The sequence below is a fragment of the Silurus meridionalis genome, chromosome 29, assembly GCF_014805685.1.
Source record: "Silurus meridionalis isolate SWU-2019-XX chromosome 29, ASM1480568v1, whole genome shotgun sequence".
Taxonomy (NCBI): Eukaryota; Metazoa; Chordata; class Actinopteri; order Siluriformes; family Siluridae; genus Silurus; species Silurus meridionalis.
The window spans coordinates 4,183,746-4,196,934 of record NC_060912.1 but is presented as its reverse complement, the minus strand read 5'-3'; the positions used below and the strand labels follow the sequence as shown (position 1 = coordinate 4,196,934).

The 13,189-nt window shown below is 37.3% G+C and overlaps 1 protein-coding gene across 1 annotated transcript; it reads left to right on the top strand.

Annotated features, from left to right (window-relative positions):
* Positions 1-1,849: 1,849 nt before the first annotated feature.
* Positions 1,850-3,618, top strand: LOC124381826 (the record flags this gene model as incomplete). Its single annotated transcript, XM_046843698.1, has 5 exons — positions 1,850-1,886; positions 2,042-2,153; positions 2,570-2,793; positions 2,934-3,102; positions 3,578-3,618. Coding segments are annotated over exons 2-5 (462 nt in total), but the record flags the coding sequence as incomplete, so codon positions are not given.
* Between the last annotated feature and the right edge of the window lie 9,571 nt (positions 3,619-13,189).

The window sequence follows — 13,189 nt, the reverse complement described above, 5'->3', positions numbered from 1 at the left end:
CACTCTTTGAATCCTTTTTGACCACTGCGGAACACAACTGTTGCTTCACTGTATTTGCATGCATTTGTAATATGTACACTTTTATTACTGAAATCCTGGGAAGTATTTACAAGAACAATATTCCTCAGTTGAAAGGAGAAAGAGGGAAATAAACAGTTAAACGTTAGAAATGGGCGTTAAATGTTTACATAATATAGCCTTCAATTAGACATTAAAAATGTAAACCAAGCAACTTTGTTTTCCGTGTGTAAATAAGAGGCTGCATTATAACTTTTAACAAATTTTCATTTTTTAAAAATGACATCCATCATTTTGAGTTAAAAGAAATTCATTTCAATTGTATGTATCTTCCTAGTTTTTAACAGATGTAAATAATCACACAATAAATATGATATTAATTTCCTATTAAATGAAATCTTACTTATTAAAATAAAAATTTCAAGAATAGCCTATTACATTATTACACTTGATAAGCGCGTTCCCTGGTTTGTAGGATCATAAAACTCACTCCTCCGTGAATAAATCACCACAAATGCATGAGATTCATCACTGAGGTGCATGCAGATTTATTTCACATGAGAAACAATTACCGTCCAAATAAAGATATATTGATCACCTTGCCTTAACAGAACTATTGGACAGTTATTTCATATTAAAAACACATGTTGCGTAGTGCACTAATGAATGTTCTTTTATTCATCGGACTGTGAGTGTTATCGCCTTGTTTAAGTTTGTCTTTTTGGTTCTTTCAGGATGCAAACCAACAATGTTGTCAGAGTGAAGTTCAAAGACAGCAAGAGATATATTTTTTCTTCAAAACCTTTTACATTTCAATCATTTTTGGAATGTGGTAAGAGATAAACTTTAACATTTTTAATATCATAAATACCTTTTAGTCTGAAATATATATTTTTAAGTAATATATTAAGTGTATGATTGTATATTATGAGGTTAAAAAATAACTATTGTAGTTCCTTTTGCATTGCTGGCCTTTGTCAATTTTCCATTGGTGTGTCTTCCTTCAGTTGCCAAGAAATTTGATCTTCCTACATTGGATGTTAAAGTCTTTGATGACTCGAAGACAGAAGTTGATGAGGAAGCATTCGTATATCTGCTGACACGACCAGATCTTGGTGTCTTAGAAATTGTCATCCCAGGCACAGCAAACATTGATGGTAAATTTTTTGACATTCAGTTATATTCACCAATTCACTGATTTGCATAAACTAATATGGCTATTGGATTAATTCTTAATAGCTGTGTTGCATGCTGCCACAGTAGCATGAACAGATAATCAGACCATTGATATGGTTTATATTGAAGATTCTTTAAGCTCAAGCTCATTAGGAGATACTGAAGGTACGTCAGAGTCCGATGACACAGCAATGTTGATTAGAAGCCCTCCTGAAAAAAATCAAGCTGAGGAACGTCGTCTTGCCAAGGTAAGGATCACCAATCTTGCCTCTGAATTATATCTATATAGAATGACTTAAAAAATTAAAATATTTGGAGCTATATACACTTGTCAGTTGGTAATTTATAATCCCTGCACAACATCGCATCATTCCCCCTCCAGATGATTGAAGATATCCTAAAGACCAGCCCTGGAGGTGAAAAGGTCATAAACGAATATGCCCGCACCAAAGGTCTGTCAGATGCCCAAGACGTGACATGGTGAAAATCTTGGTAGCACATTTGACAAATGAACATGGGTAAGTTGTCCATACATTACTGTAAATTGTTGTTTATGATGTTATGGGTTATAATTATAATTGCTTTGGTTTGTGTGTGTAGAACAAGCCCTTCCCGACATTTGAAGGAAGAATATGCAAAGGAATCATTTCCTATTCCCATGCTTGGCTGACCCCAGAAGCAAGCTTGGATATGTAAGTAGCAGTTGCCTCTCAATATTTTTGATTTACAGGAGGAGACATTCTGTATATTGCAAAGTAAAGAATATCTTCATTATAATTGATATGGCATTCATTGCCTTAATCTGGTAATGTATAACTACTAGGTCTGTTTATTGTTCTGGTAATAGGAGCATTATTACAATGCAGAAGATGGAAGTGGATATTTGGCGTGGCGAATTAAAACTCTGCAGAAAGAAGCATCAGAGGGACGGATGAAGCGCCCACGGCAACCACAAACAGGTGCAAGATTTGATGTTAAGTCCATGCTTTTATTAGGTTGGCTAATATTTATTAGGCTTGGTTAACTTTGTTATTTTCAAATGAATATACAACTTGCTTATTTTACACATCTTAACATTTGTGACTTGTCTTTGAAGTATTCTTTTGTTCCTAATTGATCTTTAATTAAGTCATATTGTGAATGAGGTCTCCATGTTACATAGCATCTCTAAAAAATATAATCACTGTTTTTTTTTAATGCAAACATTTTTTGCATAATCATCAACGTTGGGCAAATTTAAATGGCACTCTGGGATATATGCATGTTTTACATGTTATTTCGTGTTATTTATCTAGTTTTGGCATTAATGCATTGTGCTTTGGAAAGAAAAGGAACTACAAATTTTTGGTTTTCATATTGTCTTAAACACTTTCAGGTGGGCCAACTGCTGACAGACATCCCTACAAAGACGACTGCAGTTTGACTGAAGACCGTCAGTGTCAGGAAGCAATAGCCCTGATGAAGCATACAGCTGATGAGGCAGTGGTAAAGGAAAAGATGAAGTTAACACTGGCCCATCGCCAGAAACTGCTGCACGACCCTAAAGAGTCAACTGATATTCTATCAATTTTCCCGCGATTCCTGGATATACCAGGCTTGGTGTGTGAGACTTAAATTCTTAAAACATGAAAACAGACAAATATGAAATCAAGTGCTATTGTTGTTCTGCAGTAACAGAGACTCGTTAGGTAAACAGAGTCAGTTCCTACTATGGTACCTACTTTAATTATCTTTTGCAGATTGATCAAGATTTTGGACTTCTGTTTGGTGATGTGACCTCTGCAAAGTTGTTGGAGAAGTGGTCTACCAACATAAAACCAAAGGTTATTGCACAGAGCCGTGGCCTCACACAGACTAGTGAGCTCCAAGACCTCATCCAAAATGCTGAAGCCACTGAAGTTGAAGAAGGTACTGTATCTATACTGTGGTACACCTTAAATTATTTAAGAGGAAGTTACACATTAATGACAAGCATAGCTTTACTAAGATCTACAGTTTAAATTGTAGACACAACTATATCCATTACATATGATTTGCAGGTGCATGTTTACAGTTTGAAATTGTTTTAATTTGGGAGTCTGAATAACAAAAGCATCTTTGATATTTTGTAGGTAAAGTTTAACTGTATGAGCTCAGTTCAATATATGTGGAGGTTTCAACTAAATTCATCCACACATCTGTATTCATCAAGACTAGGCCATGAATGTGCTCTTAATACTGAATCTGTGTGCAGTATTAACTAAAGTACTGGAGTGGTTAATGTATTTATACCAGCACCTCTTCCAAGTTAAGCTAAGTCAAGTTAAAGTGATTTGGAGGTTATGCTCCACCCCTTCTGCCTAAATACCAAAAAATGTGATTAATTTGTTTTCTGTGTCTCTAGGGTGGGACAGCGACATGTCTTCCATTCTGTTGCTGGTTCACCTTTGCCACCCTCAAGTCAAGGCCGCAAGAGACCGGGAAAGATCTCAGCTAAACAAGCATGTGATCGTCTTGTGAAGTTCATCAAGGTGAAGCTACTGATTTAGCAGATCAAATGACACTATTTTATAATGTTTTGTCACTGTGTGAACTTGAACTTGCTTATTGCTCAGACTTGCTTATTTCTCTTAAAGATCAGTTGTCCTCCAAATTGTTGTTCTTGTGGTATTCTTTTCTACTTAGCACATACTTAGTAATGATCTCCTGAAAGTGTGTAATACTGAAACTTTGATGGAAGACATCACTGTATCTTTATTCATGCTGTATATTGACATTAACTGTTAAGTCACATTGGCACTAATGTGTTTTCATTCTTTCACAGACCGGTACCAGTATCCAAGGGCACTTGGATAGCATTGGAGAGAGGCTCCAGCCGTATCTACTCGCTGTTGGGCCGAACAGAAGTAGGGTCCATTCTTGGTTTATTGTCATTGACCAACATGCTCTACCCTGTAAGGCTTCTAATTCATTGGCCTGTGTTGATGAGCTTTTCAAAGCTCACTTTGTCTTTGGGACTTCATACTGTCAGGAATTGACCAATGTGTATAGCTTTCTGCAAACCACTGTCTATGATATAGATGTTGAAACCACCAAGGTGAATCCCAGAGTGGCTGAGTTGAGAGCTAGAATCCTCCAGTGAGCAGATGATTTGTTTCATTTGTAAAAAGGGGCATGCTAATGCCAATGCCCTTATAAGGCACTTCAAGTTAGTTCATGGCCTTTGTTCAGGAAAAAGTCTCAAGTTAAAATGTGCTCAAAGAGGTTGTTCACATGTTTACCATAGTTTTTCTGGATTACGAAAGCATCTCAGCAAGTGTTGTGCAGTTGACTGTTCACGCCTCGATTCTGGTGAAAGCTCATCCACCGCCAACTCCATTTCATTAGATGATGTAGGTGTTTTATCAAACCAAAATCCACCTTGTGAGTCTGCACTCTTAAAAACAAATATAGTAAACAGTTGTGCAACAGTGGTAGCTGAACTTAAAGTTGCTGGTGTCGCAGAGACAACTATTAACTATGTTGTTGGTGCTCTAGAAGAAGTGATTGGAGATATTCATAGTGATACTCAAGAATCAGTGAAAAACAGCCTATCCTTAGAGGAGCCCATAAAAGTGTTGTTGAGTCTCAAATTGATCAGTATTTTGAAAAATACAAAATCCTTTATGCATTAAACACTGAGAGCAAGAGAATGCGGTACTTTTCAGACAAATGGGGAAAAATAGATCCCGTTGAATATGTTCTCGGAACAAGATTTGCGACGCGGCGTAACAGAACAACTGGAACTTTGCCCAAACCATTGTTAAGGATAAATTTGTATATATACCAATTCTTATGACATTACAGTCCATTTATAAGCACCCTAGCATTACAGATATGATGGCGAGAGATTCACAACAAAGACCAAATTGTCTTTATGACATACACGATGGAGAATTCTTTAAGAATCATGCACTCTTCTCAAAACAAAGACATGCAGTTCAGATCCAGCTTTTTGATGAATTTGAATGCTCAAACCCCTTGGATCAAAACGAGGAATACATAAGTTAGAGCTATCTATTTTACCCTTAGAAATATTTCCCCTAAGTACAATTCGAGTTTACTAAATATACATTTAGTCACTTTATTTCATGCACAAGATATCAAAACCTATGGGTTTGATAAAATACTAGAGCCGCTTGTCCAGGATATCTCAACACTGGAAACCATTGGAATTCAGATTCCTTTATTTGATCAGACAGTTTATGGAACCATTGTACAGGTTACTGGTGACAACCTTGGAGTCCATTCCTTGTTTGGTTTTGTGGAATCATTTAGTGCTAGGTACTGTTGCCGCTTTTGCCTACTAGAGAAAGAGGACTTTCAGACAGTGTTCAGTGAAGATAGTCCAAAGATGACAGTGCGAACTAAAGAACTTCACACTGAACACTGCCAGAGGATGCAGAGCAATCCCAGTCTGCCTTATGTAATGGGAGTAAAAAAGTCTTGCCTTTTAAATTCATTGCAATATTTCCACACCACTGCAAATTTTTCAGTTGATATTATGCACGACATATTAGAGGGGGTTGCTCAATTTGAGATGAAATTACTAATTCAGCACCTGATTAAAAATTACACCACATCAGCAGAAGTAGACAGAAGAATTCAGAGTTTCAACTATGGCTTCATGGAACAAAACAATAAACCTCCTGGTGTACAATTAAGAGAGGGTTCCAATGACTTGGGCTTAAATGCCACTCAGAGCTGGTGTTTATTGCGTTATCTGCCCATCATGTTTGGAGATCTCGTGCATCCTAATGATCAGCACTGGTATTTGTTCATTTTATTGCTTCAGATAGTCAATATTGTGTTTTCTTCAGTTATATCCTCTGGTATCACAATTTATTTGAAACATCTGATTGCAGAACACCACAGTTTGTTTAAGCAATTGTTTCCTGATAAGAACTTGTTGCCAAAGCATCATTTAATGGTGCATTACCCCAGTTGTATGCAGAAAATTGGACCACTGATACATAGTTGGTGTATGCGTTATGAAGCGAAGCATAATGTTTTTAAAAGCAGCTGAAAAGCTTTAAAAACATAACGAAAACATTAGCAAAGAAACACCAGTGCCAAATGGCTTACATTTGGCAAACATTTGATCCAAATGCCATGAAATTTGGTCCCGGGAAAATGGTTCCATTGAATGAAATAGAAGTTGGCGCTGAGATGGCTGGAAAACTTAATGTGCCTGTGTGGACTAAGGTCCTAAATGTGAAATGGGTCAAGCACTGTGGAAACACTTATCGGTCAGGGTTGGCAGTTTGTGTTCAAGTTCAAAATGACATGCCTGTATTTAATGTAATCCAGAATATTGTTATTAAAGATGAGCACATCCTTTTAATAACAACTGCACTGAAAACGATATGTTTAGATGAACATATCCATGCTTACAAAGTTGCACATACCACAGAAGCACCTTATGTTTTGGAGATTAAGGATATTTTGCACCACAAGTTGTTTGACATTCTGATGTCTTATGGTTGTGATTCTGATTTGTTTATTGTACCATATAGTTTCATGTAATTCTTTTTCATCTCATCCATTATATTATCACTACTTTTTATTTTAGTATTTTCATTTCGGGTTTTTTTGTATCTTTTTTTTTTTTCACAATCACAACACAATGACACATTCACGATGACAATGTTTAAGTGTAATGTTTGAAGTGGAGCTTGAAAAAATAAAATGGAGACGTGAGTATATTGTTTGTTGTTTTTTTTTATTTTAATACTGAAAAGCAAGTTCTTCATTTTAGGGCTTTTTGAGGGTAAAATATGAATGGTGTAATTCAGAGGAATAACTCTTGGTAGAGTTATTTATTCTTTGTAGTTCACTCATAACTGATGATAAACAACTCTGGAGTGGAAGTAAATTGTGGTAGAGTAAATTTGAAGTTCCTCTGAACAGAGTTAAAAAGTAGCAGAGTCAATTTCATGTACCACTGAACTGAGTAAAATAGTACAAGAGTTAATTTGAAATAACACTAAATAGAGTCAAATATAACACGAAAGAGTAAAATATTAACACTAAATTGAGCAAAATTAACTCTGGAAAAACAACTCTATCAAAAGAGTGACTTTTACTCTTTTTAGAGAGGGACCAAATGTTATCTGGCATAGAGTAAAATTTTCTTCAATTTGAGTAAATTTTACTCGGTCAAATTTACTGTGTACAGAGACTGAGGTGGTTGCATGCCGGCTTGATCCCTCACATGGGTGGGACATTGTGTGGACATGAGCTGAGGCTGTCGTATAGATTCTTTAATTTGAGACACCTCCACACTGAGATCCTTCAACACTGCCATGTCAGACCGCATTTTTGTGACACTGTGTCTTGACTTTCTTTTCAACAGCACCTTCATTAGCCTGCACTGGATTCACTTTGATGTTCTGTTGGGACAGAAGCTTTTTCTTGTTTTGACGCTCCGTTTCATTTGCGCATGCAACGTTGACCTTGTCTAGGAGAAGTTCATCACTAACATCAGTTCTTGTCAAGTAAGGTTGCAGGTCACTTCTAATACTTTCATTTTGCAGACCAGTCAGGACAGTGTGGAGAAACATGCTCTGAACCAGGATTGGGTCATATTTCAAACTGGATTCCGCTTCCTGAGATGCGAACAGGATCTTTTGCCTCAAATCAAGACAACGAACGAGGAAGCTTTTTCTGAGGTGAGCTGCTTGTACAATTCAGTTGCCCCTTTTTCTTGAAAATGTGCTCGTAGAATGCGTCTAAGAATGGGCAGGGTTAGGTTCGGTTTTTCCTCCAGGTAGCTACGCAGCTGCATGCCTGGTGATATTGCTCTTATTACTGCATTCACAATTTCAAGCTCTGAAAACCCCCTGCTTAGTCCATGCTCAATTTGATGGGCCAAACTAGAAAAGGTGAGTTTGTCTTTTTGTCCATGCTCACCAATTTGTCCTGATATTTTAAACACTCTGTTCCAAGGAAGCATGACCGGTCGAGATGGCACTGGATGCAGGTATGTGCTTGCGTCTTGTTGTATGTTTGCGCTTGGTAATGTGTTAGGGCTTTGTGGTATGTTTGTGTGTTGTAGTGTGCTAGTGTTTTGGTATGTGTGATTTGCTGCACCTTGTTTTTGCTGAATTAATTTTTGAAGAGCTAACTGAATCGTGTCAATTTCTTTTTGCAGTTTTTCCTGCTCTGTAGTTTCTGGTACTGCATCTAAAGTTACTTTCTTAGATGTGTGTGCTGTGTGTTTTTCCGAATCGCTGTTTGCATTCGCACACTGAATTTCACTGATTTTGTCTTTTAGGAACAAAAGCTCTGACATACTAGCATCTTCTAGCTCCTCTAATGCTTCTCTCTCAATGTGTTTCACAATCACAGAAATAAGAGATGAACGATTTTGGCTAATCGCATATTCACACTCAATTCTTAGAAACTCACATAGTTCAAGAAGGTTATCTATTGAGAAAGCATATAATGCTCCTGTAACCTCAAGCTTCAAATCCTCCAAGTGATCCATGAGTTACTCAATTTCTAGATGTGTGCAAAGTGATAGAAGAAATGTCCTTAGCTGGCTGGAATTCTGCAGCGCTCCTGGTATCAAGATTAACCTCAGATTGCTTGCACTTTCCTTCCTGGCTCAAACCGGACACCATACGTCTTCATTCCACTGGTCACCTGGGATGAGTAGTAGGCTGAATGGCACTGGAAGCGGGCTGTCGTCACTGGAAGCCAACTCGCACTGCATTCAAATCTCGGTGGAACCTCCAAAATGTAGTACCCTCACCGCCTGATGAGGGGAGATAAATTAAAAATAACACAAGTGACACGGAGCTGCTGCTGCTTCACCACTGTCAGTGTATTGTTTGAGCAGCACGCCCCCTCCCCACTCAGGTGCGCACTTCAGCCAAGACAGAAGCAATCGAATGATTGATTGTCAGACAACATTAATACAACGATATATTATTGTCACTACCAAACCATTTATTTATCATCATTTCCCCTAGCTACTACCACAATACCAGAGAGACTGCACCTCTTTAAGTCAAGTCAGGAAGCTTATATATATAAAATTATAGACATTTTACAGATTTGAATGATGTATTGTTTTTATCTGTACAATCATTAAAGACAGTAATTTAAGTTTGTGTTGCCATTATGAGGGAAAAACCCACAAAACGCCCCCCAGAGGGTAAATTGTGTAAAACATGGCAGATTTGGTGTTTGATTTGAGACTTAGTGCAAAAATAAAACAAAAGTTTACTGATTAAAAATATTTTTATCTGGAGTATATTTATTCATTTTGTATCTAAGTAAAGAAAGGACGTCGTGGATTAATTTATTTTTTGCCAAAGGTTTTAATTTCACCTCTTTTATATTTAGTTATTTATTTATGTATTTACATTTGGGAAACAGAAATGTGCATGTGTATATATATATATATATATATATATATATATATATATATATATATATATATATATATATATATACACACACACACATATACATACATACATACATATACACATACATATACACATACATACATATACACACATACATATACCTATACATATATATAAAATTATAAATTATAAAATAATTTAGGCTGAAGATCCACATATAGAACACAAGCAGAGAAAAGATGATGATGATCAGGAATGTGTCTGTTCTCAGTCATGGTTACATCACTGACTCCCTCTGTCTCATCCACATTAACCCTAAACTTCTTACTGCCTTCTGTGGTGAGTGAGAGTCAGGACTTTATATACCAGTGGATTGAACGCGCAATGATAGGAAATCGGTTGTTCGGCTGAAATCAGCACGCAGTGAAAATAAAAAAATAATATTTTCAGTTTGTTTTGAAAATGTAAGAAGTAAAAAGTACAGATATTTGTGTAAAAATGTAATGAGTAAAAGTAAAAAGTCCACTTTTATCAGGAACTGTTAACATTTAAAGTTAGGTAGGGCATTTCAGCTGTGAGTCCCAAAATCGTCGAGGGCTAACAGGTTAAACAAACTTTGGTGCTCTGCAATTCTGCAATCAGGTGTTTCAAATAAATGGTAATACCAGTGGATATAACTAAAGAAAACACTATACTGACTATCGGAAGCAATAAAATTAGCAAATGCCAGTGCTGATCATTAGGACACACAATATCTCTAATAATAATGGGCAGATAATGCAGTAAACACCAACTCTGAATGGCATTTAAGCCCAAGTCATTGGAACCCTCTCTTAATTCTACACCAGGAGGTTTGTTGTTTTGTTCCATAAAGCCATAGTTAAAACTCTGAATTCTTCTGTGTACTTCTGCTGATGTGGTGTAATTTCCAATCAGGTGCTGAATGAGTAATTTCATCTCATATTGTGCAACGCCCGCTAATATATCATGCATAATATCAACTGAAAAATTTGCAGTGGTGTGAAAATATTGCAAAGAATTTAAAAGGCACAACTGTCTACTATATTTGTTTTTAGGGGAACAGACTCACAGTTTGAATTTGTGTTTGTGTTCTCCCCTAATAAAATTATTTGAGTTGGTTGTGGATTAGCTTTCACCAGAATCAAAGCATGAACTGTCAATTTGCTGAGATGCTTTTGTAATCCAGAAAAACTATGCACAACCTCTTTGAGCACATTTTAATTTAAGTCTTTTCCCTTAACAAAGGCCATGGGCTAACTTATAGTGTCTTATAAGGGAATTGGCATGCCCCTTTTTACAAATGAAAAATCATCTGGTTACTGGAGCATTCTAGCTCTCAACTCAGCCACTCTGGGATTCACCTTGGTGACTTCAACATCTAGATTATAAACAGTGGTTTGCAGAAAGCTATACACATTGGTCAGTTGCTGACAGTATGAGGTGCCAAAGCTTTGAAAAGCTCATCAACACAGGCCAGTGAATTAGAGGCCTTGCATGGTAGAGCATGTTGGTCAATTACAATAAACCAACTCTGGATCCTACTTTTCTTTGGTCCAACAGCAAGTAGATACGGCTGGAGACTTTCTCCAATTCTATCCAGGTGCCCTTGGATACAGGTACCAGTCTGTGAAAGAATGAAACATATTAGAGCCAACGTGGCCTAACAGTTAAAGTCAATATGCAGCATGAATAAAGATGCATTGATGTCTTCCACTAAAGTTTCTGTACATACTTCCAAGAGATTCCAATAGAATAGCAATGTTATTTAGAATAGAATCCTTAGTAACAACTAAGTATCTGTGAAGTAGAAAAGAATAAAAGAATTTCGAGGACAGATGATCTTTAAGTACCTGTCTGAGAAATAAGCAAGTTCAGGGTCACACAGAAAAAGTAAAGAACAGTATAAAATAGTGTCAACTGATCTGCTCCATTCACCTTGATGAATTTCACAAGACTATCACATGCTTGTATAGCTGAGATTTTTCCCGGTCTTTTGCGGCCTTGACTTGAAGGTGGCAAAAGGTGAACCAGAATCAGAATTGACGACATGTCGCTGTTCCAACCTGGAGACATGGAAAACAAAGTGATTTCGTTTATAGGCCTGTAAGTTTGGTTTTTAACTAGAAGGTGTTGAACATACCATCCTACTCAGTTTCACTTGACTTAACATTACCTGGAAGATGAGCCTGTATAAACACATTAACTAGTATTAACAGTATTGGCTAATATTATGAACAGTCTTGACTACAGATGTACAATGTCATACAGTTAAACTGTATCTACAAGACATAAACCATGCTTTTGTTATTCAGAGCTCCAAATGAAAACAATTTCAGATTGTAAATCTGCAACTCCTGTATGTGGCCCTTGTGCATAAAAGTGTAGATCAGGGTTGATGTTAAATAAATGTTAGAGCAACAAGTGATTTTCATACAGTTTACCCATTACAAGTCGATATGAAACATGCATGTCTAATGGGTAAAGTTGTGACCACATTTGAAACTTTTGCCATGAATGCTTAATTTCATCTTAGTTCACATAAGCTATAGCACAATATTGTTACCTTCTTTAACTTCATTGGCTTAAGCATTTTGGATGAGGTCTTGAGCTCACAAGTCTGTGTGAGGCCACGGCTCTGGGCAATAACCTTTGGTTTTATGCTGGTGCACCATTTACATTTACGGCATTTAGCAGACGCCTTATCCAGAGCGACGTACAAAAGTGCTTTAAATCTCTAGTAATAAATAAATCTACACTGGTACGCAAGATTACAAACTTAACATAAATATAACTCGAATTCTACAAACTTGGAAAGTGCTAATTTAGGTATTTCAGGTAGTTTGAAGATAATCAGGGACTCTGCTGTACGGACATCTAGGGAAGTTCATTCCACCACCTCGATGCCAGAACAGAGAAGAGCCTTGAAGTGTACTTACCTCTCATTCTGAGAGAAGGTGGTACCAGTCGAGCAGTGCTGGAGGATCTCAGACAGCGTGGTGCAGTGCGAGATGTGATGAGGTCACTGAGGTAAGATGGTGCTGGTCCATTTTTGGCCTTGTAGGCAAGCATCAGTGTTTTGAATCTGATACGTGCAGCTACTGGAAGCCAGTGAAGGAGCGCAGCAGTGGGGTGGTGTGGGAAAACTTGGGCTGATTGAACACAAGTCGTGCAGCTGCGTTTTGGATCATTTGCAGTGGACGAATAGCGTTCAGGGGAAGACCTGCCAGCAGAGAGTTGCAGTAGTCAAGTCTTAAAATGACAAGAGACTGAGACTGAACAAGAGACTGAACAAGAGACTGAACAAGAGACTGAACAAGAGACTGAACAAGAGACTGAACAAGAGACTGAACAAGAGACTGAACAAGAGACTGAACAAGAGACTGAACAAGAGACTGAACAAGAGACTGAACAAGAGACTGAACAAGAGACTGAACAAGAGACTGAACAAGAGACTGAACAAGAGACTGAACAAGAGACTGAACAAGAGACTGAACAAGAGACTGAACAAGAGACTGAACAAGAGACTGAACAAGAGACTGAACAAGAGACTGAACAAGAGACTGAACAAGAGACTGAAC